Source organism: Diplotaxodon limnothrissa, linkage group LG6 (genome assembly GCF_057381915.1).
Source record: "Diplotaxodon limnothrissa isolate DT_005_m linkage group LG6, D_limnothrissa_male_GT1.1, whole genome shotgun sequence".
Lineage (NCBI taxonomy): Eukaryota > Metazoa > Chordata > Actinopteri > Cichliformes > Cichlidae > Diplotaxodon > Diplotaxodon limnothrissa.
In genome coordinates this window covers 12,114,185-12,141,298 of record NC_140601.1, presented here as the reverse complement: position 1 = coordinate 12,141,298, position 27,114 = coordinate 12,114,185, and the positions used below count along the sequence as shown (strand labels likewise).

Sequence of the window (27,114 nt, the reverse complement as noted above, 5' to 3'; positions counted from 1 at the left end):
AGGTATCAGTCAGCGAGAGCAAATAATTTCACATAAACTGCCAGTGCACCAAGCACAGCCTGATGATACCCTCCGGAGCATCCCATCCTAACATATGCTTAATTGTTTACCACTGCTTGTTACATAAATAGAGATGCTGCAGGGGAGGAGGGGGAGCAGGCGGGGTGTGTGGGGGGGTAGGGTTTAGAGTCAGTACACTATGAGACGGAGCTGGAGAATTAATAACAATTTGTGGCAAATAATTACTTATCAATTAAAGCTGTTATCCTGCCTAATTAGGCAGCGTTCATTAAATTCAGCCAATTTAAACCTTAATCAAAGTTAGCAGGGCCTGACAGCACTGAGTGGCTCAGTGAAGGAGCGCCCTCCGGTGGATAAGATGCATAAAATAAGTGGATTTTTTTTAATAATTTAAAAAAAAAACAACTACTGTTATTCTTATGTTATTTGTTAATAATATAATATATATTTGCATTTACTCACTGTATATAATCAGTTTCCATGGGAATTTACTTGTAAAATGAGTAAATAAATAAAAAATATTAAGAGTACCAGAAGTTTTATTGTGGTCCGAAACCAACTAAACCTAACTTTGTACACTACAATTCTAAAAACCAAACCAGAAAACGAGGCTAATTAATTATTTTCCACCAATGATGACAATTGATGTTGCATAGTATTTATTATCAACAATGGTAGTAGAAGTAGTAGTATTGAACTTAAGAGTTAAAATTATTTAGGTCATTTACTAAAGTGTAAAAAAGTATTGAACATTAAACATTAACATCTTTGCAAGCATCTTCTTGTATTGCGTTGCTTATTTACTTTGCTGTATTCATCACTTCATAGATCCAAACATATCTTTTTTTGTGAAACATCGTTATCTCCAATAATAATAATAAAAATAATAATAATAATAATACAAGATTAAAAAAAATGAAAAAGGTGTTGGAAGTGCAGAGTCTAAAATTAAAAAAAAAATGTGTGCACATAAGTACACTCACCAAAGTTCATTTAAGAACAAATGCCCTTGATTATTTGTCACATTTCAAATTAAAAGCATCTTCACCCTGCAGCCTGTCTCATTTTAAAGCCTTCACTTCCTATGTGGTCATTTGACAACAAAGCACGCGCTTCTCGGGGCGCCTCGCCACGAGGAACGAGTTAATTAATATTGGCTCTTGTTTGGTCTAGTTAATGAATGAGTAAATTATGCACCTCTGGGACACCGCCTCCCCAATCGGTTTAAATTATCCCACAAACCCCTCACACCCCCCTTCTTCCAACATTGTCCTCCAATTTCCCCACTCTGATCCTGCACTGATGGGGTCCCTGTCACTAACCACACACACACAAACACACACACACACACACACACACGGAAACCAAGGCTATACCCCTGCCGTCTCCATCTGTCTTTCTTTGTCCTGATTTGGTATGTTCATTGTCTTCTGCACAATTATTGATGCATTTTTTCTTTTCTGTTTTTTTTTTAATTCAACCCTTCTGTTCGACCCCGGATCGTCAGCTCAGGGTAGCAAATAACTTCCATCCCATTAACTCGTTTTAGAGGGAAAGCTAGTCAAACAAAGCTTGGCCACAATCTGATACACACATACTCCCAAACACACACACACACACACACACACACACTGTCCTGTTGGTGAGAAGATCCACATTATTTGCATTAAAAGCCTCACACCGTGAAATTCATTTATAATTACAAAGTGGGGTGCTGTGTGTGTTATGCAGATCAGACTTGTGTGGTGAGTAGAAGGAATATCACACTTGCATTGGTTATTTTGTGATACGCTAACGCTGAATGTATGGTGACAGATTGCAATTATCTCATTATTGTAATTGTCAGAGTCAATTCCTTGCAGGCCGTGTGCAGGCTGCATGAAGGATTCCAGGAGTTACACGCAAATCTACAAATGTAGCAGGGTTTTTCTGTTATTGTTTTTTAATAGTCCAAAAGCCACACTTTAACAAACACACTGCAGTCAGGGCTTCACCTTAAACATGTGATCACAATCTGCAAACACATATTAATGTTTGTAATCTTTATAAACTGAGCGTATGTTGATTGATTGTCCTGGCACAAACAAAGGCTTAAAAGAAGAGTCTGCTGATTTCATTTCACCAAAGTTCATAATGTTGAATAAGTCCGGGCCTCCTGAAATAGGCTGTTTCAGTTTTGGCTGTAACAGTGAGCCATGCTCAGCCTTGTAGATCTCCAGCGCCCTCGTGTAGTGAAAAAGCTGCAGTGCAGCTCCTCATGTGGCTATTTTGTCTCTGTAAAGCTGGCAGTGCTCTAGGTTCCTTCTCTCATCAAAGACTATTCAGTCCAAACACCAAAGGCAGTCACTTCACTGGGGATCAAATATTCATTGTTAAGATCTGTGGATCAGCTGACTGACCTCCACAGCACATGACTGGAAGTATGTTTCAGTAGATTTTTTTTAAATACCAGAAAAGATATTTACTGCTAAACAACTGTACTTTTATTGTGCACAAAAAAATTAACTGCAATTGTGCAAAACAGGGATTGAAAACTTTGATCATTTTTAGGCTTGTGTGCAACCCCGTTAGTATAGACAATTCCTGCTTCATAAATAGTTCCTCTTCTTTTTGGAACTGGAATTCCAAAACCGCTGGAACCAAAGGGAGGAGTTATTGTGACCCTGTCCTGGAACAATTGTGCTAATGGCAAAGATATTTAAAAATTTGTAAATTTTAAGTACAATTTGACAAAAAAAGATTTAAGACTAATTTTGGGGGATTTTATTCGTTTTATACATAATTTAATTACAGATTAAAGAAAAATAAATTAATGAATGGAGATTACAACAAATAATACAACATCTAACAAATCTCAGTAATTTAATAATTGCAGAAGAACATTACAAAAAGCTAAAAAGGAATTTTGGATAACGTAAAGAACATTTAAAAAGAGAGGCATCACAATAGATGACTACTCATTTTAACACTGAACTTATCATCTCATACACATCTGCCACATCTGCCTGAAGTGATCATAATAGCTTTGCTTTTTTTTTAAGTCCTACATAACCCAAAATTCACTTTTTGATAAATAAGCCAATTTTAGGAAAAGTCATGAAATATAAAGTCATAAATATATAATATATAATAGATTTGACCAGAATTACATGATTTTTAAAAAGCCAAGAGGACAAAATGACTCCATTGGCTTTTTTGCTAAGTTGTGTCCGTTGTGTCTGCTAAATCTGTGCTGTTACGCACAGTTTCCTGGAGATTCTGAATTTCCTGGTAGTTTGTTTTTTGTTAGTTCTTTCATCAGTTACAGTTAGAAACATCCCGTAAAACAACATGTAAAAGCTGAGCTCTCTTTTCTTCACGTTCGCTTTCTTCCTGCACTGGGTCACATGAATCCTCATAATACACATTAGACTGAACTAATAAAGGGTACAGCAAGGCTGATAATATCCTGATATTTTAGTAAATGTCGCTTTTTCTTTGAGCTGCTCTGTCATCACACTGTTTTTTCAACTTGTTAAGTTGAATCACTAGAAGTAGAGCTTGTGAAAGAACTCCTGCCAGGAAAACTTTTGTTTTTTCTTAGTTTCTGCATTTCTATGTGTGAAAAATTGATATTTTGCCTCGCAGCATCAAAGGTGTGTGTCTTTAGCCCTTTAGCTTTTTTTTACATAGCCAACATGTCTTCATGTTAAAGTTACATTTAGTTTATTTTGATGTTGGTTCGCGAAGTTTATTTGTTTATTAGATTCCCCTTGTGTTCTCTTCCCCAGTATTTAAGTTTTCCTCACTCTTTATGTGTCATGCTGTCTTATGTTATCAAGTTTGTACTGTCATGTCTGTGTCTCATGTTTCCTGTTTTATTTTGAAGGTCTGTGTCCTATGTCAGTGTAGTCGGCTTTGCTTCCTTTGTTTGGTTATGTCAGATTAGTGTCAGGTGTTTCCCCATGTGTTCCCACTCCCCTCATTAGCCTTCTGTGTGTATTTAGTGTGTGTTTTCTCATTCAGTCTTTGTCAGGTTGTCTGTTGTTCTTGTCATGTTTCAGGTTTTGTTGCATCCAGGCCAAGTTTCATGTTGAGGGGTTTTTTCCCATGTTTATTTTTTAGTTTTGCCAGTTTAGGTTATTGTTTATGCTCATCTTTGTTTTCCTTATGTATTACTTCATGTATCTCCATCAGGCATATTAAACGGCTCCTTTTTGTTAATTCAAGTTTTGTTCCACGTTCCATTTTGCCTGCATTTTGGGTCCTCTTCGCAAACTCATACAGAGTGCTGCCCCGTACTGTGACACTAGCCTAATTTGCATTCCTTTTTCTCCAATACCAAAAGAGTCTCGGATATGCTGAATGGAGAAGATAATCCAACAATTAATCCAACAGCTAATAGGACAAAGAAATTGAAAGCAAAAGTCAGACTGATTTTTTTTAATCCAATTCCTGGATTCCAATTTTTCTTTTTAAATTACATTTTTAAAAGATTTTTAATATTTCTTTTTAATTCTGAGTTTGAAAATGTTTCTAAATGAGGTTTTAAACAGGGGTTTAATACTTTGTTTTTAATTTTTTTTTAAACCTTTTTTGAATTTGAACTCATCACAGAAAAAGCAAGAACATAGGTGAAAAACACCACTGTGAGTGTAATGGAGGACTTTTCTGAAAGACTGAGGAAACGTTGGTGATTCCTTCTAATGCAGAGACATTAATTGGAATTGGGTCAAAAAGTGCCAATGTGAATATTAGCCATTAGACCTCCTTAAATGTATTTATTTTTTTGTCAGTTCCCCTATGTGTAGGTTGATGTCAGTTACTGTGCTACACTAGCTGTTTTATTTTGATACAATTTTGTCTCTGCTTGTTTAGCTTTACTTCCTCCCCGCGCTCATTGTGGTGTTTGTCTACAACTGTGCTAATTCATTCGGGCTGTTCTAATCAGCCTTTGTGTAGTTATATCCTTGATTCTTCCTTTTGTGTTTGTAACATCTGTTATTTCTTCATGGCATTCCTGTATCCATTTTCAGTTATTAAAAAAATGTAAATAAGTCATGCTTGATCGTTGAGATGCGGATGTCTTTTGGCTCACTCACTCTATACGTGTGCACAATTTCATCATAAGTTACTACAAAATTCCCAAGAAAATAAAAGACAGTTACGCTTAAATTCAACAAGATTAACTGAATGTGATGACTTAATATCAAAAATAAATTAAAAGCCATCCATGATATTTGATATAAAGAAAACACATTCCTCCTATGTGTGTAACTGCTCCACAAGTTTGCAGAGTTTCATCCCTAATTGCAGAAAAATTCCTGAGAAAATAAAGACAATTGCGTTCTCGTTGTGTTCTGTGGCTCCGTAGTGTCGTGGTTAACACGTTTACGGGCCAAGCAACAGGTTGCTCGGCTGATTACAGCCGGAGACGGGAAAGGGAGCCTAATTCCCTTTGCAGTCACAGCAAAAACCTGATCTCTGTTTTAAGCTAGACCTAGGGACAACTAGAAGCATTTGGTCTGCAGACCTCAAAGATCTCACCGGAGTATACCAATTTAGAAGATCAGATGCAATGTTTTAAAAACAAGTGTCAAGATCTTAAAATAAATTTGAAAACTAACTGGCAGCCAGTGTAGCGAGGCAAGTATAGAGGATATGTGCTCTCGTTTGTGTGTGCCAGTCAGGAACCTTGCCGCGGGGTTTTGAACCAGCTGTAGTCGGCCAATTAATGACGAAGTAACACCATAGAGGCTGTTGCAGAAGTCAAGGCGAGATGAATTAAAGGCATTGATTGCTTTTTCAAAGTCTCTGAAACAGAGAAATGGCTTCACCTTTGCAAGTAGGCTTAGGTGAAAGAAGTCAAAAATATAGAGCTACCTGCTCTGGTGATTCTTTGATCTCAGACTTTTTATTGCTTTGACAAAATATACACTGTTAAAAAAGAAAATTAAAGTCCTGACCAGGACATCGCAGAGCTCCTGGACAGCTGTTCTATATTAATCCTCAGTATCTCTCTTGCCCCAGACAGGAAGCAGCGATGTAGTGGTTCAGTATATACAACAGTACTCACAGACGCCCACATCCAACTTGTTGGATCTCTTATTGGGGTTCAGTGTATTACAGGGCACTTTCTATTTCGTTGAGACATATTTTAGAAGGAGGGACAGACAAAGGATGTAAAACAGGTCATTATTTAGCATTTTAAAAACAATTAAATCCCTGTTCAATTTAAAATACAGTGTGATATCTTACAGCTTAGTTTTTTCCCCACTGAATGTACAGATGCCCTGTAAGATTTTAACTCCCTAATGCTTAATGTTGGTAATGCTTAACATTTCCTAATGTTAAGTCTTTGGTTTCGGGGAGAAGAACATGTTAGCAGCCAGGCATGCTTATAATATTTGTGTGTTCAAAGGATTATTTTAACACAATAATTGAAGTTACAGTTATTTGGATTCTGTTTTAGACACATAACTTACTTTGTTAACCAACGATGAGGTTCTAATAATTTCAGCTCACTGTGCTGAAAAAGAAAGTTACTGCCTTTGATCTGAGACAGAACCACAGCAACAAGTTCTTTTTTCTGCAGTGCTGTGGGGAAACAATAGATTTCTGTGGATTTCCAAATAAAGAAACATGATTAACTGCTGTGTTCGTTCTTAGCGTGTTCAGTTTTGTTAGTTCTGAGTTGCTTTCGTTTAATTCCTCCCTCAGTCTTCATTTCTGCTTTATTTAGTTCATTTGTGTTTTCCTGTTTAATTCAAACATTTTCCATTTAACTTTGAAAGTTAGTTTGACGTATGCTTTGCTTTTAGTTTTGTTTCCTGTTTCTTTTCTAATTCAGTTGAGCTGCTTCTTGTTCTCCACGGCTGTCTCCACTTTTCCTAATTACCCTTATTACATTAAACATGTTACCTGTAATGTATCAGCAGTGTTCCTCTTTTTCTTCTCCTTCTTGATTTTTTGCTGGAGGTGGCTGGTATTTCAGATCCAACCATTTCTTTTGTGCTCTATAAAAATGATACATGTGAAAAAAACAATCGACCTATAAATTTATTTATTTGTTTGTTTGTTTGTTTTTTTACCAATTCTGATGAAGTTTTGTCTTACATCAATTGTGTCATTATTGAAAAGTGAATTACCATAATTATTAATTTCTTAAGTCAAAAACAAAGATCACCTTCAGTTGACTTTTTGAACTTTTTCTTTAGATTTTCTCCAGATGACTGCAAATGGATCACACAATAGTCCCTTGGATGCCCTCTCCATTTCTTTCAGCTTATTCCTCCTCGTCCACATGTGAACGTCGTCTTCTCCTTAACGTGGCCGTGAATAGTCTCTACTATGACATCAGCACACGCCTACATGAAAAACTTGCATATGCCAGAACATAGATTTAACTCAATGAGACTGAAAAGTACAATATTCACAGATGCACAAAAATCCAAAAGAAAGTAAATACATTTACATAATGTACATGGAATAAAAGATTTGAGACATTTGAAGACGGGAAGGGAAAAAATGCACTTACTGAGTATTGATCTGAAATATATAATATGCAATGATGTGTGTGCAAGCTATAGAAAGGGCTTCACTTCCTGTTAAACAGCAGTGCACAAAACAAAAGGAAGTTAACATTCAACACCATGACATTTTCACTGAATTTAACAGTCACTGAGTGGTGAGATAAATGTGTGCATAAGCCATAGTCATAGCTAAGGCTTTTTATGCACTTACGCAGTGCCTAGGTTCATCTCGGCTAATGCTGAGTCCATGCAGAATCACTATGTGCTCCACTTCAGTCGACACGACTCTGCATAGCTTTGATTAGCGGAATCAGAAATTTGTGTTTCTCAGAAGTCAATAGTAGATAGAGAATTGGTATGCAAAACATGGATAATGCAAATATATATTTGACATCAAATGGTGAGAAATGTCATGTTACATTCATTAACATGCTGATCAAACCTTAATCAAACATACTCATTTGGTGATGTAATGGCAGTGGAGTTAAAAGACAGAAATATGAAAACTTGAGCATATAATAAATGTTTCACAGAGTGGCACACTGCTCATTTTATTCTTTTTAAGGTACCTGGAGATGGAGTGCAGCTCAAAAGGATCATCTGGTCTCAGGGTCTCTGCTGTCTGTCCTCTCTCGGTCACTGGGTGCAGATTCTCAGCTGCTGGAGAGGTCTAACTTTTTTAGAGAGGTCTAAAAAGTCTAATGCAGAAAACGTGCATATGATCAATTAAGGCAGTTCGCAGTAAATCAAATAAATGTGTAATGGTCGTACAGTGCAAGCATTTCACTACTGAAGACGGAGGAAACCAGTGTTCTTTAACAGGTTTGGGGTCCACAAATGTGTGTAATTCACATCTTTGCCTCTTACTTTATTGACCCAGCCACTTCTAATGAAGGGTTGCTGAACTGAAGAAAGGACTCTGTTTCCTGTTAAACAGTCGGGCACAAGGGAAGATTTTTATAGTTGGCAGAGCCTCAATTATTTGATTGAGGCTCTGGTTCCCGTAAATCACCTGATTTACTCCTAACTCTTTCAGCAATTTCAGGATCACTTTCAGCATCACAAAGTGCCTCAGTCTCAAACCTGTCAATTCCCCTTAAGTTTTCCTCAAAGTAATCATCTCTATCCATCAGAGTCTGAACCTTCATCACTGTCTAACGTTGGGTCGCATAAGTCAGGTGTATCTCTGATTGTTACGTCCTCATACTTTGGATGGTGTTTAAGCAAAGTCCTCACAAACTTATGAGGAGCTTATTCTATGTCACAGCCTGAAACAGCTGATGCCCTTTGAGAAATGGATCTCAAGTTATGAGCGATTATGCTACAGTCTTGGTAACTTCACTACTTCTTGTACCTCAGCGAGCACACAGACAACATTGCCATGAACAGCTCTTTTGTTGGCCTTTTGGAAGAGGGATTACTTTGGCAAATGCTATGCACTTGGCAATGAGATGCCTCTCTAATATGTTCAGGTCGCACAGTTCATTTGGAATATCTGTAAGCTGTAAATTATTAGCTATTGCTAGGGGAGACGTATTACCATTTTAAGCTGTCTTTGGCAAGTGTGACAGATCCACCCTCTCTTTCTGTTATTTGGAAGCATGCACTGTTCTGAATGGTGGCATTCATTATGGCAAACTAATAAACTTTCTCATAAGGCAAAAGTTTGTCCTAAGGGTTAGGGCTGGTAAGCCCACTTTTTATTTGTGATCGAAACTGTCATTTTGGTGTCTATTTTGCATCTTCCTCTAATGTCTATTGCAGTCTGCATGGTGTTACTCAGTCGTTTGCATTTGTTACACATTGTTTGTCTTATTCTTAGCCGTTGTTTAAATGTAAATGCTGCATCCCTTGCATAACGAGTGGTGATATAAGCCTTTTAAGACTCTTCAAACTAACCTCTGCTTTTGCTTAAAGCCGATGTCCTGTTGGTATCGGTTTGTGATGTATGACGTTTGTTTTTGTTGGAAACTTCTGTCTTGATGATAATGAGCTTGTTGATATGAATTTTAAACTCTCGCAAATCTCACTGCCGTATCTCTTTCTCTGTTGTGATTTTTTCTTAGCATATGATAATTCTCAATTTTGTTTCCAATGTCAAAGTTCTTAAGTTTTTCCTTAGAAATCTTTGTTTCTGTTTTTTGGTTATTTAGTTATGAGAAGCTACCTCTAGCAGACTGTCATGCTGAAGTTTATCTGCACTTAAACCTGAGATGTGTCCCTTTTGACAGGAGAAATACAACCCTGGGCACTGACTGCTTAGGCAGGAGAATTTACATGTGGCAGAGTGCTTTGCTTAAGCTCATCTAAATGCTGAAAAAGCACAGGCGTCAGTTCAAAATGAGCATCTCGACTGGTGCCTAACTTTAGTGAACATTTTGTTAAGTTTTGTTATAAGATCATCCAAATGTGTGAAAAGAAACCCAACAGCTGTACCAGTACCATCTGGGCCCAGGGTAGTCCATCTGGTTGCCTGGAGTGTGGATCACAAAAGCCAAACCTTCCATCCTGGGCCGAAAATAATGTCAAAGATTTCTTCTGTGTTCAAGAATCTTTGGACTTTTTGTAAAGTGTAAACACAAGGGCAGAGATTTCCAGGTGTTGAGAAAGCAGATAAGAAGCAGCAGGGGCCATACTCAGACAATCTTCCTCTTCTGCAAATAGAACTACTGAAAAAAATATTTTTTTTTATTCTTTGTAAAAGTATTTTTCACGTTATTTATATTAACTGTTACATAAATCTGCTTTGAGACATGTGCTTGTTGCCATGCACAAACCAAATAACTAAAAACTCTTGTGGAACAGCATGAATACATTACCTACATTTTTTATTAGAATGGTCACCCCCTCAGAAAATTTGCTGCCCTCCCTAATGGCCCATCCTGGTAAAACTGTCTTATGTTGGTAATAATTCGAATAAACGTGAGCACAAGAGAGAGAAAGACAGCCTACAATGAGTTGAAACATTAACATTAACTTATAATTATTTATTCCTGTTTAGAACACATTATTATGGATTTCAAAATCTTATTTGCTTTTCATATGTAGGCCTACCTATTGTCAGTGATATCAACTTTAATAACAACGTCTCTCTTTTTTGCAATATTTTTCAAGCAACCTATATTTGACAACAGCATAATAAAACTGGAAATTCTGTTTTTTGTGCGCAATCCCCAATATTTTTAGTGGTGCCTATATTGGCCACCCCTATGAAAAAAATCTGGAGGCGCCACTGATAGATAAGCGGAAGAAAATGGATGGATACTTAGGATAATACAGAGCCAGTACTTGGCACTCCCAAAGCTTTACAGACGTTTTTCCAGAATCCTGTTTCTCTTTCAACACGTTCTTCTTCCACCTGGTTCTGAGAGAGTTTTATGCGTGAGAAACGAAGAAGACGGACCATCTTTAAAGAAATAAACCTCGCTTTAAACAAACGGGATTGCTTGCCAAGGTAACACAGTTGGGCACGTGCGCGCACACCTGCCGCAGTTTGAGTTTAATTAAACTCTCTTTGCCCGTCTCCTCAGTTCAAACCAAACCAGACTCCGGTGTGCTGTCGCTGGGATGGCTGAACCCCGGAGAGTTCAGCTGTTTACTCTCAGCAGTGATGCGCCCTCTTCTAACTCGCCTTCGACCCACAGGTGTCCGTCAGGGGTTCCGCAGATGGAAGAATCCCGCTCAGATCGACCCGCTGACACTGAAACAGTCCGGCTCGTCCTCACATTATTTGAGCCCGACGAGCGGAGCTTCCCGGAGTTCAGCTACAGGCAGCTTGTTGATGACAAGGTGGGATTAAGTCACGACCTCCACCCTCCTAACCTGTAACCAGTTAAGATACAAACAGACCCGTGACTGTAGTTAGTCTGGGTTAAGTAGGCTAAATATTTTTTAGGCTTTTGGCTAACCACATGAAATTGTAAACCATTTAAGGTATTACACACACAAAAAGCAGTTCAGTTTTAATTCAGTTGGAACTGCATTGCTAATTCAGCAGCAGCCTTTGCTTAGTTTCAAAAGTGGGTTAAAAAACTAACTTTTTAAAGCCAGAGCTGGGTTTAAAAGTTAGATAATAGTCAAAGTGGGACAAAGATCTGCTTTAACACTCACAGTGGGAGTAAATTGCTATTCTGAATGACTTGATTTGTTAATCTCATGAAAAACTAATAAACATGCTGGTTGCATTGGAGCCAGACATGTGTTCAATTTCCTGTAAAACAATGGCTGGCATGGCATTTAATGGGTTTCAGATAAGTCAGTCAAAAATTGAAGGACCACTGAGCAGACTAGAGGAGGAAGAAAAGAGGGAGAACGATGAAGTCGCTGCCATTGCAAGGAAGTTGGAAGAAAAATATGTGAGTAGCCTTTTACTCTTGTAAACATGTAAACAGATTTTGTTTGGGGGGGGGGGTTTCGGTGTTTTTTGTGAGGGTTGATGGGTGCTTGTCTACAGCTGGGTGGCCCAGAGGTCAGCCTGGACACGATAACCTGAGAATCCAATACAATGTGATAAAGAGAACGTTCATATATTAAGGCTTAATAAATTATGTTCACTTTTGGTAACACAGGTTGTGCCTCCGAAAGCAGCCTGTTACTCCCTTTGTTATTTAAAAAACAAATTACCTTATTAACCTATAAGATTAAACTGATGTGTGAACAGAAGGTGGCAATCACTATGATAAATATTTGTAAATGGTGCAGTAATGTTATGCTTCCTCTCAATACAGGGTGCCAAACCTAAGAAAAAAAAGGACCGCATCCAGGACTTGATCGACATCGGATTTGGTTATGATGACGAGGATTCTTTCATTGACAACTCTGAGGCTGTGAGTCGGTGTTAGAACACCTTTTGAAATTTCTCACAGCTGGTATAAACTCGTCCTTGCCTGCTGTGCTGCACAAAAAGACGGTTTGATTTCTAGATTATGACAATGACCTCACTCACCACTGAGTAAATGTTCTTTCTGCTTAAGCATTAGCTCGCTGCTGCACGTGAAAGCTCTCAACAGCCATCATGTGTACTGCTTGTGGTTATACAGTCCCTCAGTAGTTTCTGTAATTGTATTACATACTGCTTTTAGTATGACGAGTTCGTGCCATGCTCCATCACCACCAAATTTGGTGGGTTCTATGTGAATTCGGGCGTGCTGCAGTTCCGCCAGGCCTCTGACACCGAAGACGATGACCTCACAGCCGAAGAGGAAACGATTGAGATGACAAAAGTAAGCAGTAAGAGTACATGACTGGCTGCGCTGAATATTTAGGCAAATCTGCTAAATAGATTTAAAAGGAAATTTTGCACCAACATTTTGGTTCTTTATAACGTTTTTGAGTTGTTTAACATGCCTTTGAACAATTTCCCAGAAACGTAAACTGAATAATGATCAGGAGAAGCCAGGGAAGAAGCTGTGCAGAGCAGATGGAGAGATAAAAAGCAACATGGATCATAAGTTAAGGTGAGGCTGACCAAAGTTAGATACTGATGCTGTAAAGCTGACTTAACAACACTAAATTGTTCCCTTGTAATTTTCTTGTTTTGTAGCTCTATGTCTGAAATTGGGCAGACTGATGAGATGGAGATCAAAAAGAAGAAAAAGGCTGTTAGGACTCTGAGCGTCACCAGCATGCTGAAAAAGTTTCAAAAAGAAAAGGAGAGAGAGAGACAGAAGAGAGCGAGGGACAAGGCAGCTGCAAATCTGGGTGCAACAGTAACCCCTCTGTTTCCTGCAGATGCAGGTGGGGGTGGAGGCATGGGGCTAACTGACCCTCTTCTCAGTTTAATTGGTTCAACCAATGACCAAGCTCTGATTCAAGCAGCCAGCACAGTAGATTTTGATATTGATCTGGACTCTCTGTTAGAAGTCAGTGAAGAGATCTCATCGCCTAAATCACTTCCTCAACCAGCATTAGAGATGCAGCTGATCCAAAGCAAAACGGATGATTCCGTGCAGCTCGACACCTTTTCTGATCCCAAAACCCGAACTTCAACTTCAAAGAATAATTTTCTGGAGAAATGTGAACCAGAGCAAACCCAGCTTGTGTCAGATTCCAGTTCTACATCACAGAGCGCCCCGCTGCCAGAGGGACTTCCTCCAGCACTGAAAGACAGCATTAGAAACCTCACAGTGGTGAGATGTTATGTAGTTCTGCTGAAAGGAAATGCCTGTGCACACTGTATAGGTTGACAAACTGATTGCAGTTTAATGAGCAATGTTTACACTGATTTTTAGGCGGCCAAGATATCAGAGGGAGAGTCAAAACTCAAGTTCTTCAGTCCAGATATCAACTCAATCCTGCTAGAGTGAGTTCTCCCAAGTGAACATATTCAAATGTAAAACCATTAACAGTGAACAGAACATATTTCTCTTTGCAAGTTTAAGCGAAAGTCCTTCAGCACAGACATGCACAGCATACAAACTGCTGCTATTATTATTATTATTATTATTATTATTATTATTTTAAAGAATGATGCTGAATTTAAGGGCAAAGAATTAAAAACAAAAAGAAATGAGGAATAATAATCTTGTCATGGAGATGGTGCGTCTATATAAGGCCAGGCTGAGTGTGTGTATGTATGTAGATATAGTGATAGATATACCTCAATGACTCATTCTTTCAGAAACTACTAGGAAGTGGTATTTATTTATATTAGGTGATCACGTTTTGTGGAACTTGAATGCTCGTGTAAGAAAAAGTTGGACAGTGCCTGCTTCAAGTTCAGGTATTGACCTGCAAACCTTGATCTTGACCTTAAATTTGCTACACACGTGATTATCTGATCAAAAATCTTGTTATACCTATACTCATGCCTAAGATTTCAAATAATCTCCTTCGCAAATTTTAACCGGTTTACACACAGATTAGCATGGCATACAAAGATAGTAGCTATGTAGGTGCAGCGTCACAAAGCCGCTTTTATGGCTGCATGCTCAAAGGTATACAAAGCAGTATATAACTCACTAACCCTTTAACTAAATGTGTACCTGTTCCACCTGAGATATTGAGTGTGGTGTTTAAATGCATGTTTCTGCTCTTGGTGTTTCGGCACAGCATTGAGTTACAGTGTCGGGAGCAGAGTGGGTCACTGCGCTCCAAGGTGTACACACACCTGTCGTCTTTCCTGCCCTGTAGCAGAGATACGCTTCTCAAACGTGTAAAGAAACTGCTAATCGCACAAGTGGTGAGTGTGCTCATGTGTTCAGCTGCATTTCTATTACAGAGTTGTAAATTATTTATACTTGTGTGACCTGCTTTTTATGCCCTCTTGATAAGGGGGAGCCCCCTGGGGTGGAAAATCCCATGCAGAAACTTAAAGATGCCATTGGAAGATCTATGCCTGAGCAGATTTCATGTTTCAATGAAGAATGTCAGGCGTATGAACAAGTCAAGACTTCAAAGTAAGTTCATTTATTCTTGGAAAATGGAGGTGAGACTATCAGCTACTAGTGTCTATAATTTTATTTAACAAAATAAAATCTCCTTTCCTACTTACCACGTTGTCTCATCTCCCATTCTTAGCCACAGTTGTGGCTGTATTTAAATATTACAATCTTTTCTTATGGCTGACACAACCAAATTGTACAATTTCAAAAAGGCAGATGCGACATGAGCATTACTCTACAGCATGTACATGCAACTGCTAGGCTGGGATCAGCATTTACTCAGCTTGAACAGCACTCTGGCTTCTAGGCTAGCTTAGCATTAGCATGTTGGCTGTGCAGGTGCTTGCAAAGAGAATTGGACTACTGGAAACCATCCCTAGCCCTCTGTGATAATGGCATTTTCTGTTTATCTAAAGAGCAACAGAGGACAATGATGAGGAGAAAACTGGGAGAAAAGCAGGTCCTAAGAAAGTGTTCAAGTGGAATGAGGAGATCAGGTAAGCTGTAAAGATCAATCACGTGTTAACATGTTTTATTTCAGTAAGATCTTTTAAAACTGTGCTTTAGTCCATGAAAACGGACACTTTGACCTGTTCTGTCATTTAGAGAGTGTTTGGGCCAAGTGCTGAAAGCAAAAGCAGACAATTATAAAAAGGAAAGGAAGGGGGAACAGGAGGTTGAAGAGCATCTCAAGATCTTTCTTGACAATGAGGTCAAACCGCTTTGGCCAAAAGGGTGGATGCAATCAAGGTAAACTATAATGGTGCAGTTTCAGTCCTGAAACTTTATTTTCATACTTTTAACTATACACATGTTACGACTTAAATGTCTTTTTTCTCTCTCAGGGTTCTGATGAAGGAGAGCAGGAAATTGTTACATCTCTCATCATTACTGTGAGTGCAGCGATGGGCGGAATTAAATGCTGTTACTTGTATGAATTTCTACATAAAATGTTTAAAGTTATTTACCAAAAATGCAAGCATTGTTTCACATGTTTAGAACGAAGAAGGCCAAGTGTGAGAAGAAGCAGTCATGTTCATTCTCAGATGACTGTAATGACGATTGGGGAAATTCACCACTGACAGAAATGTCCAGAGGAGCAGCTTCTGCCTTCACCGAAGGCTCCGATAGACTCAGTTCTGTTGTTCACGAGGGTGCTGCCACGAAGAAGGGCGAGGTCAAAAAAGTGGAAATGAATGTCAGAGCCACCTCAAATGCAGAGTCGGAGAAATCTCAAGTTGATGAGACTCCCACTCATTCCCTCCTGGATCTCCTTGCTGAACAAGCCCTGGCTCAGGAGCAACACCTCCCAGGGCTCCAGGAGCTCCTAGCAGAAGTTGCAAAAACCAAGTGTTTTGTTCATCACTGGAGCTTCTCGGAGACACAGAGTTCTCCCCTACTCCCTCCTCCTCCTCCTCAGTCCAGCCCAGTTGGTTTCCCAGCACAGAGTATATGTGGTGACATTTTGCCTCAGATGCTTCAGGTTGGAGGCACCAAACATGCAGATGCTGTTCAGGTGCACAGAGTCTCTGAAGGTGATGGTGCTACAAAATGACAACCTTCAACAAAGACATGCAGTAAGTTGTGTATATTTTCTTTTTACTCTAACATTACAACAACTCTGAATTTAGAGTAGTGCTCCTCATGTTCAGTTTTCTTTCTGTCTTAATAAAAGGGGATGAAAAGGGGACACTCCAATGATTTAGGGAATTAATTGGATAGCAGTTTTATAGAACTGAACTAAAATGATCAGAAATGCTCAAAATGACAAAAATCAACAACCGAAGGGACATGTTTGTACTTGAAACAAAATTAATTTCAAATTCAAATCTCATATTTAGACAAAATAAAAGATGGCTGTAGCTCCAAGGTTCAAAATTGGCTCCAAAATCCTGAAACCTGCATTCTGTCTTCTAAGAGTGAGAGGATTATCCAGGATGTGTGTTAGCTAATGGTTTCTAAACGACAATGGCAGCAAAAACTTCATTGTGGGACCAAACCAGTGTGTGACATCATGGTTTAGTAGTTTACGTTTTTATCAAACGCAACACATCAATTGCTACAAGATGCTTTATGTATTCCAATAAGTTTCAATGTCAAAATAAAAGCTTTATAATCAACATTTTGTCAAGTAGATAAAATGTTTTTCTTTTTAGATGGAGCAGAATCGTTGAAGATGAACTGGGCACATGAGGTTCTAATGGAGTAGTTCTTATACTAAAATCAACAAAGTTAATGTCTTAAACTACACACTTTCACTTAATACATAATAAAGAGAGCATGTCATAGCTGTTTATTTGGTGCTTTATTTTCTTAACATTTTGTACAGCAACTGAAGGTTTTAGTAATGATTCATGTTACCAACTTGACTGAGGCTAGTAACAAATGACTCAAAACAACAAAGTTCAACTGCCTAGTCAGCTTATTTAAGCTGAAATTTATTGTGCAATGAAAGTATTGCAAGGAGTAATGCAGGAGCTGTGAATAAGGATGTAAAAATAAAATGTCTCAACGAGCCTAAAGGACGATGAGGAAGTCTAAAGTTACCCAACTAAAGAGCAGGCTGTTAGCCTCTTGTACCATTTGGGTGCAGCTTTTGCTTTGACAGCTAACCCAGACAGTTTCCAAAAGGGGGTGGAGCAGGACACTTGGACAGTGGGTTGACACATACATTATGCCCAATGATTTATTTAAATTTTTTACCCTCACCCACATCAACACATTGATCCAGTTTTCCAAATCCAAAGAAAATCCTTCCAAAAACTCTTGGATTCTTTACATGGCAGGATGGGGGCGTAACTCAGCATTTCTTCAGATATCAAATAGTAATGAAACACCATTGTGATGTTCAAAAGAAAATAAGACAACCAGATATCTTTCTGGATGCCTTTGCTGGACTGTCTCGCCTTATTTCCAGTTTCAGCTCTTTAAAAGTAAATTGTTTTTAACTAAATCATACTGCTTTCACATACCCATGAACACTGAGTGATTAAGGACTAAAATGTGAATTTCTTTCTAGAGAAGCTTTCAGTCTGGAAGATGTGAACTTTGCCTTTTGGGCAGATAACAAAGGCAGCTTACGGTAGTTACATAAGAACATGTACCTGGACAGAAGTTCAGCAACAAAACGATTAAAAAGAACAACTAGAGAGCATAATCTGCTTTTAGTGAGACTCCACTGTCTTTGAAATGCACATAAAGACATTCAAATTCAAAGCTGAGCCTTAAGGACACAAGGAATGACACAGCAATGAACATTTCTCTGCATTTTCTACAGCAGGAGCACTTTTATCCAAGTAACGTGGAAAGAGGAACTTTTAAGGTTTTACACGTGAGTTATCATCTGGGTAAGAAGAACAAGCAGCAAGAAATGTCCACAACAGCTGTTTGCAGTTCCTGGAAAGCAGAAGAAACAGTTTTCAGCACAAGATTACTCCAAACCTTCAGTTTAGGATTCTTCTCATTTACATGATCATATATCAGAACAAAAGCTTTCTCAAACTCCAGGAAGGATGATTTGGAACAATGAAAGTAGAAATGTTAACAGGGAGCATTAATTGTGTTCAGTAGTAATGCAGACAACCCTACCTCTGGCAGGAAGGATTTTCACTTCCACTGTGAAGTTTTTTGAAAATAATCCTTTAGCTTGGATTGTGTAATTTCCAGCATCCTTTTTATTTAAATGAGAGGGTGGGGCAACTATCTGCCCATTTCTGAACCAGGTCACTGATGGCTGAGGGTTTCCTGTCACCTCACATGGGAATCTCTCGCCCTCTGTCACCTTAAGTTTTACAGGACAGCTAAGCTGTGGTGCAACTGAAACAAGGAAAAACAATCAGTGGAAGAAAAGACACCTAATACATTTTATCTAACGAAAGAAGCTCTGTTTGTTCACTTTTCTAGTAAGAAGAAAAATATGGTTTAAGCAGTTCTATGTAACACTTTACAGCTGACGGTATATGACTGGAGAACAAAGAGTGCAGTTTCATTTGAAGTAGTTTATATATGTGATTCTTGAAATTGCAGGAGGAAACATTACACAACAGCTTTATATTGCCTCATTAAAATGCTTCTTGAATGATAAACTGGTTTGTAGAGCAGAAAGTCTTCAGTCATATGTTATTAACAGTGCATATATTGTGACTATGGCAGAAGCTCTGGTGGTCATTTTCCACAGTCAATAAGTAAATAAATATTAGGATTATCCACACCTGAACTGTGTTGATATGTTCTTTGCTGTGTTTTCTGCACGGTTGTCACTCCCATGTAAAAAAGCAATTTTGGAAATGCTGTTGTGGCTTTACCATAATATTGCATCCTGCGCACTGAGCAGATCAGGTTATACTTACAGAGCTGTTGTGCTGTTTTAAGCTTTGATAACCATATGCACATTAAATGTAGCCTGGGTAAGTAGTTGTTCAGTGATGCTGGGAAAGCTCCAGGTGGCAGAACTGGAGCTCAAAATGTACGTGTTTTAAATGGATGCTGCAGTGTTTGAAGCAAATAGCTTGCATCTACCCTTTTGGCCTTACAGAAAAAGCAAAGAGGGATCCTAAAGATGTGGAGAGGGGAAAAAGAACTAAAGGGGAAATTAAAAAACAGAATCCACATAAATTCCAAAAATTTGTAGCGCAGATCACTGGTTTCACTTACAGAGTCTTTGTGACGCCATCACTGGAAGGTGCTGTGGTCCTTCAGGTCCCAGCTCAAGTTTGGCTTCACACCAGTACTGAGCTTCAGTGTCTTCTTTACTGGATACGATGTTCAGAGTGAAGCTCTGAGTCACTGGTTTCTTCTCACTGGATGTATTCGAGTGCATCTGAGCCAGCATTTTCTCCCCTCTGTAGAAGGTCACGAGGACATTTTCAGCAGGCGCAACCTCTGTAACGTGGCACTGTAGAGTATACCGATCACCCTCAAACGGTGACTCACTGTGATTTAGAAATGTGATGGATACTCTGTCTGGAGGCTCTGTGGAGAGAGGTTGGCATATCAGCCATGTAAAGTGCTTCATGCATGTCAGAAGGATAATGCTGTTGACTTACTGTAGACTATTAGGGTGAGTTTACTGTAACACTGTCCTCCCTGTTCAGATAGGGCAAAACACACAGGCTTACTGGTCCAGTCAGTCATCTTCTCAACACTCCAGATCAGAAAACCTTGTGATGTAAAGTTAGGACGGTTCTGGAGTGGCAAAGGGTAACAAATCGCAAAGCTATTCAGATTTTTTTCTTTTTTCCTCAAGTGAAGGCAATGAACAATAAACACAATTTTTTGTGTGTGTGTGTGTGTGTGTGTTCATCACACTCAAGTGTCAGTCCATTAAACTAATTTTAATATTAACAAGTAAACAAAATGCTGTTTCTAAATGGTGTTTATTATTAAGGGGAAATTAACTGTGGTGTATCACGTCTTTGAAAAGCGGAGTTCAACGTCTGTAGCCATACACAGGTCTGATTACTGCCACACCTGTGCTCGATCAAATCTCTTAAATAGGACCTGCCTGACAAAGTAGAGTAGACCAAAAAGTCCTCCAAAACTAGAAATCATGCTGCGATCGAAGGAAATTCGGGTACAAGTGAGAAACGATGTAACTCAGATCTCAGTCTGGATAAGGTTATAAAGCCATTTCTAAAGCTATGGGACTCCAGCGAGCCACAGTGAAAGACATTATCCACAAATGGCGAAAACATGGAACAGTGGTGAACTTTCACTGGCTGAACAAAGTTACCCCAGGACCTCAGCAACGACTCATCCACCCCGGAACAAAGAACGGTAGGCCTCTCTTGCTTCAGTTCAGTGTTCATGACATCACCATAAGGTAGAGACTGGGCAAAAATGTCCCCAAATGGTTCCAAGATGAAAACCACTGCTGAGCAAAAGGAACATAAAGGCGTAGTTCAGTTTTCCAGAAAACATCGTGATGATCTCCAAGCCTTGAAAAATGGTCAGACTGGGTGTGTCCCATTACTTGTGGCATAAAAGTAACTCAGCATTTCAGAAAAGGAACGACATACCAACAGTAAAACGTTGTGGCAGTAATGTGATGGTCCAGTGCTGCTTTGTTGCCTAGGGATCTGGGAGACTTGATCTGGTAAATGGAACCATGGATCTACCAAAACATCTTGAAGGAGAATATCCAGCCATCTGTTTGTGTCCTCAAGCTGAAGAGCACTTGGTTTTTGCAGAAAGACAGTGATCCAAAACACTCCAGCAAGTCCACCTCTAACTTAAGAAAAAGAGCAGGACTGCTTTGGAGTCCTGACCTGAATCAGATTAAGATGCTGTGGCATGACCTTAAAAAGGTAATTCATGCTTGAAAACCCTTGATTTTGGCTGAATTACAACAATTCTGCAAAGACAAGTGGTCCAAAATTCCTCCAAAGTGCTGTAAAAGACTCATTGCCAGTGATCACAAATGTTTGATTGCAGTTGTTGCTGCTTAGGGTTGCCCAACCAGTTATTAGGTTTAGGGGGCAATCACTTTTTTACAAAGAACAATGTAGGTGGACCTCCAAAACTAGTTCATGCATTTATTACATCTAGGCTCGATGACGGTAATTCATTATTATAAGGATGCCTTAAAAACTCCCTGAAATGCCTTTACTTGAGGTGAAATGCTCCAGCAAGAATACTGACATAGACTAGTAAGAGAGTACATATTTCTTCTATATTGTCTTCTCTTCATTGGCTCCCTGTTAAATCCAGAATCAGATTCAAAATCATCATTCCAAAATACGTCTTTTAAGAATTTTTAGTACTGTATCACCCCATCAGATCACTTCACAGTCAGACTGAGTTCACATGTGGTTCCTAGAGTATTAAAAAGTAGAATGGGAGACAGTCTCCAGCTTTCGGGCTCCTCTTTGGTGGAACCAGTTCCTAGTTTGAATTTAGGAGACAGATTCCTTCTTTACTTTTAAGTTTACTCTTAAGACTTTCCTTATTGACAATTATGCTGAAATTATGCTCTCTTCCACAGTGTCTTTTTTTTCCTGTGTCCTTCTCTTCACCCCCAACCAATCTCAACAATTGCCTGCCCCTCCCTGGGCATGGTTCTTCCATGGGTTTCTTCTCGTTAAAAAGTTTTTCCTATATAAATAATATTGAATTGAATTTACCTTCACCACTTCTGCTGCTTCCATGGTAACCTTTTCATCTGTCTTCCTCTGATTTACACATCTATCCTGTTTTGGTTGTACTTTCATTCCTCTTCTCCTCTGAGCATACCTCCACGTCTCCAGGTTCTTTTCCACCTACTCCATACTCTCACTACTGATCACAATTTCATTAGTGAGCATCATAGTCCATGCAGACTCCAGCCTCGCCTCATCTGTCAGACTATCAATCACTACTGTCAACAAGAAGTGGCTCACAGCTGATCCCTGATGTACTCACACCTCACCAATGTCTCGCTGTCCTCAGACATGTCTGGCACCATCCTTGCATCTTCTGCCATTCCTGACTTCTTCAGGCAGTACCCCAGTTCCTATCTTGGCACCCTATCATGGCCTTTAGATCCACAAACACAGTGCAACTCTCAATACTTCTCAGTCAACGCCCTCAAAGCAAATACTGCATCTGCAGTGCTCTTTCTTTATTTCCCAATACACTTCACACTTATCATAACTCTCTTTGCATTGGATATGAAGTTGTGAAGACTGTGTGATGAAAATATACAGCTCTCTTATATAAAACTACAAAGTGAGGATATAAGCCTTATATTTAGTTTAGTTAGTGGGTGTTGTTTGGTTCTCAACATATAAAACACTGTGTATAATCAAACACTGATTAACCTACCAGTGGGACTTCCCAACCAATGCCAAAATACCCCATTCTTTGTATGGAGCAGTTAGCTTTGACTGGATCTCCAAACCTGTAAAAGGAGATACACAATTAATTCCCTCAGACACGCAGATGATTCTGTTAATTTGGTGACATTTTCTTGACGTTGCCTCTTACATTTCAATACAAGTCATGACAGCAACTGAAATATTTAATAGTTGGAAATTGATCCAAGATAAAAATCAGAGTGCTGATCTTTGCACCATAGATTTCAGAAGCTCAACACAAGGTCAAAACCTCGTGAACCTTTCTGAACAATGAAATACCACAAGGTCACCATGTCTGAGTGACACCAAGCTATCATTTTACTGTCCAAAAAGGCTTTAAACTGCACAGATGAGTGAACAGCAAGTTAGTGCACACAGACTCTTATCACTGACCACCTACGTCAGCCTGAAATAATCACTCACTCTTTTTTGCCATACCTGACCACCACAGTGGAGGGTGATATCTTTAGAGGGCAGAGGACACTTTGTGTTGATTCTCCAGGTGTGATGGGAGAAGCGACAAGGCTGACATTTGGAAAGGGAAGTGCGAATTCTGGTGGAAGAGATGGTGTGCTAGTGAAAACAGGGTATGAAGTACCTGAGGTTAAGGGAGTGGGAGAAAGAGCAAGATATAATAAGTCATGAAAGTAAACACTGTGTACTGTATCTTTAAGGTCTGTGCAAAATCATTTTGCACTTTTATTTTTATCAGAAATCCACACAACATGTTTTAACTAAGAAATAAAAAAGATCTAATTTTCCTCGCTTTACTATAATAATCCAAGTCTTTAGTTGCTAAAGCTTTCCTTACGAATGTCAGCTTATGCAACTTTACTGCATGTTGTACCTTTCTGTCTAAGTTCAATCTGTGGGGCAGCAATACTGTAAAACCTTGTGTTACGTGTACTTTTTTTTTAATAAACTGGAAGAAAACCTCAAAATACTATAAAATATTTCATGCAGGCTCAATCATCCAGGTAAGGAAATCCCAAAATGTTGATTCTGTTCATCTGGATGTAGAGTTTTCAGTGGGAGAAACTCTAGCAACTTCTTCAGTTGAGACTGAATGAGGAACAAACGTTTCTCCCACTGAAAACGCTACATCCAGATGAACAGAATCAACTTTTTGGGGTTTATCCATTGTGCTTGTTAAAAAAAAAAAAAAAAAAAACTGTTAAAAATTCATTGTGAGCTTTCTGAAAATGAAAGTAGCTACAAAAACACTGCAGACAGTGACTTTTTAAATGTACTTTTTTAAAAAAATGTTTATTTATTTATATTATTTATTATTTTACCTCTGTACACCACCACAATGGATTTTTAAATGTATTTAAATAAAGTGTTCTTAATACTTGGAGGAAAATCCTTTAATCACTCCCTGGATTTTCGAACCCATGGACAATTACTGTGTTCCCTCCCTTGAGATGCTTTGCCAGGCCGTTTCTGCAACCACTCGCACCCCATTTGTGCGTCTCTCTGCATTCAGTTTTATCTTCAGTCACTGAAAAGCTGCTCTGCTGGGAGTTGCGGTATGCTTTGAGTCAAAATCTATTTACGCTGTGAAGCACTGTCTTATAAAATTTGGCTGAAGTTGGGCAGAGAGCCCTTTACGCTTCAGGATTCATCCTGCTGCTTTTATCAGCAGTCAGTTAGCGGTATGGATCCTGATGTCACACAGTGGAAATTTGTATTTATCTTGTATATTGTTTTTATTCTGATTTTTAGTGTTTATTTATGAGTGTTGTTTTGTTTGCATGGTTTTATTCTGTTTCTATTGCATGGTTTTTAGTGTTTTATGTGACATGGTTTTTATCCACTGTGGACTGGCTGCACATGGGACAAATTAGCTGATAGGGACCACCTGCTGAGGCAGGGGTGTGTCCAGAGGTGGCCTATCAGCTGTGTAAAGACCTTTTAAATACAGGCTAGCTGAGCACTGAAGGAGAGAGGCTGGAAGGTTAATGCGAGATGGCCAGTGTGATGCGGCGACCAAGTCCTGACCTCATGGAACGGCAACAGTAAGAGACAACGCGTGTGATTGGCAGCAGGGCAGAGGTTTACCTCTGCCTGCATTTGTGAGTAGGGTCTCTACTGTTGTTTACTGGGTGCAGCTGGATTGGGAGAGGGTCACCATGGCCATGAGCCAGGGCCGCTTCTTGGACCATTGTTCTGGCCCCTATTTGTTATGTTGCAGGACACCGACGCAAGGGGAGCTGTGGCGGTGGTCACATTATGGATTCGGGTGCAGAACGCAAGCCGGGCTGGGAAGTGATGGGCCAGCGGAAGGACAAGAAGATGGGTGGCTCTTTCTTGTCTGCTGAAGACGGGGCTGGCGTGGACTCTGCTCTAAAGGAGGAATTCCTGGCCTGCTGATGGACCCATAATGAACATGTGGCCTAATTATAGCAGGGGGGTTTTAGTGAATGTAGAAAATGGTAGTTTTACGGGTTTTAGAATTGTTTTTAGTAGAGAGCAAACATTTTATTACATACATTTTAAGGGTGTTTTTATTTGTGCTCCCTGGCCTAGTAATAAACTGTTTCTGATCAGACCTGCTTCCTCTCTGTGCCCGTGGTATCTGACTCGCTTGCTCCCCCTTGTATTTTAAAGAATCTTTCTTTTTAGCGTGACATTCTGGCGCGACCGCTTTAGTGTTCGCCACGCGCTACACTTACACTGGATCCATACCGTGCCATAACAGTAAACGGCTTATGAAATGAAACACATTACATCATCTGTAAAACATGGTGGAGAGAATGCCATAAGATGGAAAAACAGAACATTAAGGAGGATACTGTACATGTAGACCTAACACACTGAATACCTGTGATGTTAAACCCAATACTATAAATAAAAACATGAATAAAAGGATGGGTCTCCTCCTATGTTTGTCCTGGCACTGTAACTCACATGATCTCATGAGTATTTTTTTTTCTCGGTCTTAACACAATACATGCAAGGGTCAATTAAATTTTGCCATCTCATGAACTAATACTCATTTTAGCTGATCTATTGTGAACTATTGTTTCATAGCATGCTGAATACACCCAGTGTGTTCCTCTGAGGAAGGAAGGACACCCTGCCCAAATCGTAAGAACTCGCTCCTCTTTTCAATTGACCATTGTTCCATCGAGTCCTGGGGTTGTTCTCCTGCCTATCAGATGATCTCACTGGCAGTAGGCGTGCCGGCTGTCAAAATTTATAGTTGTGTTTCCCATGTGCCACTCTGCAACGTGAACAATGCAGTACAACTGCCAGCTGGGTCAGCTTACAGAGAGCGTAGTCTCCGGACCAAACCAGGATCACAAGTCTCAAAACCTGAAGGATCAATGATGTCTTTTTTTTCCTGATTTGCAGATCTTTGGGGATGCTTCCATCCCCAAAGATGGGATGGAAATCTTTAAGGAAAAGCCTGCGTTCAAAATGTGAATGGGAAGTACTGTCAGCTAAGTCTGTCTAAGAATCACAAATTCAAATTTCTTCAGATGCAGAATGGAGCTTTACATGTGTAGATAATGTTTTGTGTTATGTTTTCAAATGTCTCATGTTTGATATGATCATGTGTAACCGCTTTGAATCCTCTCTAACAACATATTACGTTTTTTTAAAGTTAAATAGTTTCCTACAATTTTGGAAAAACCTGAGCTGAAATGCTTGGATTGGGTTAGCAGAGTAAAAAAAGTAACTTTACCCTCAGAAAAGTGATCACATGTCATTTTTAACTACAAATCAATTTGCCTCAGGGGTTCTTACAAGCGCAGCCACCACACTCTGCCCAGTCATCTTCAGTCCCAGTTATCTCTCTTGTCACACTCTTTAACCTTACTTTTTAACCTTATCTGCTTCTATCGCCCAATTGGCTTCTACACTGAACAGGTTCTTCTCATCAGAGCTGCCCACTGCACCCACTCAGCCATCAGTTCACTCACCTGAGTGGAAGAGCTGAAACAGCATGAGCGCAACGGCCCATCCAGGAGAAGCCATCCTTCTTCTATGTCACGTTAACAGCTGATCGATGCTGACGGTGCCACAGCCTGAGACTTATGAGGTAGCAGTGGGTTCTTTTAGTTTATGTGGAACTGTGGGGTGTGTGAGTGTGTGTGTATGTGTGTGTGAGTGAGTGAGTGAGTGAGTGCACATGTGGGTGTGGGGTGTGTGTATTTGCTTTGCTTCTGTGTGTCTGAAGTTGATGACGAGGGAGTTCCTTTGCTCTGGCCTCTGAAACCCACCATGGGCGTTCTCTGTTGGTATATGAAGAGAGGAAGGAAGGGAGGGTCAAGAAAAATGAAGTGTAGTGTTGCAACGTGGAGGGCAAGAATGTGTGCGCGTGTGCGCGTGTGTGTCTCTATGAGAGAGAAAGAGAGAGTA

The 27,114-nt window shown here is 39.5% G+C and overlaps 2 protein-coding genes across 2 annotated transcripts; one reads left to right on the top strand and one right to left on the bottom strand.

The window, feature by feature from the left end:
• The first annotated feature begins 10,909 nt into the window (after nt 1-10,909).
• LOC146630202 (ubinuclein-1-like) lies at nt 10,910-16,469 on the top strand. The gene is made up of 14 exons (XM_085355660.1): nt 10,910-10,986; nt 11,063-11,321; nt 11,783-11,887; nt 12,260-12,358; nt 12,614-12,754; nt 12,897-12,988; nt 13,075-13,660; nt 13,763-13,833; nt 14,583-14,712; nt 14,805-14,929; nt 15,331-15,411; nt 15,521-15,664; nt 15,760-15,807; nt 15,914-16,469. Exons 1-14 carry the CDS (start codon nt 10,910-10,912, stop codon nt 16,467-16,469), a joined length of 2,514 nt encoding a protein of 837 aa, XP_085211786.1.
• Nucleotides 16,470-18,239: 1,770 nt separating this feature from the next.
• LOC146630201 (intercellular adhesion molecule 1-like) lies at nt 18,240-26,775 on the bottom strand. The gene is made up of 7 exons (XM_085355659.1): nt 26,676-26,775; nt 23,185-23,344; nt 22,715-22,790; nt 19,960-20,098; nt 19,568-19,885; nt 18,503-18,730; nt 18,240-18,310 (listed from the first exon to the last, which is right to left on the bottom strand). The coding sequence occupies exons 1-7, from the start codon at nt 26,728-26,730 to the stop codon at nt 18,240-18,242; spliced, it is 1,047 nt and encodes a 348-aa protein (XP_085211785.1). The 5' UTR covers nt 26,731-26,775.
• Nucleotides 26,776-27,114: the final 339 nt, after the last annotated feature.

What these genes read in the sequence shown, in the direction of transcription:
- LOC146630201 (XM_085355659.1), bottom strand. Translation starts at nt 26,730, where the DNA reads ATGGCTTCTCCTGGATGGGCCGTTGCGCTCATGCTGTTTCAGCTCTTC. An exon ending in GTTTCAGCTCTTCCACTCAG is followed by an intron (nt 23,345 to 26,675) that starts GTGAGTGAACTG and finishes CCTTAACCTCAG; the next exon opens with GTACTTCATACCCTGTTTTC. An exon ending in CCCTCCACTGTGGTGGTCAG is followed by an intron (nt 22,791 to 23,184) that starts GTATGGCAAAAA and finishes CTCCTTTTACAG; the next exon opens with GTTTGGAGATCCAGTCAAAG.
- LOC146630202 (XM_085355660.1), top strand. Translation starts at nt 10,910, where the DNA reads ATGCGTGAGAAACGAAGAAGACGGACCATCTTTAAAGAAATAAACCTC. An exon ending in AAACGATTGAGATGACAAAA is followed by an intron (nt 12,755 to 12,896) that starts GTAAGCAGTAAG and finishes ACAATTTCCCAG; the next exon opens with AAACGTAAACTGAATAATGA. An exon ending in AAGTGGAATGAGGAGATCAG is followed by an intron (nt 15,412 to 15,520) that starts GTAAGCTGTAAA and finishes TCTGTCATTTAG; the next exon opens with AGAGTGTTTGGGCCAAGTGC.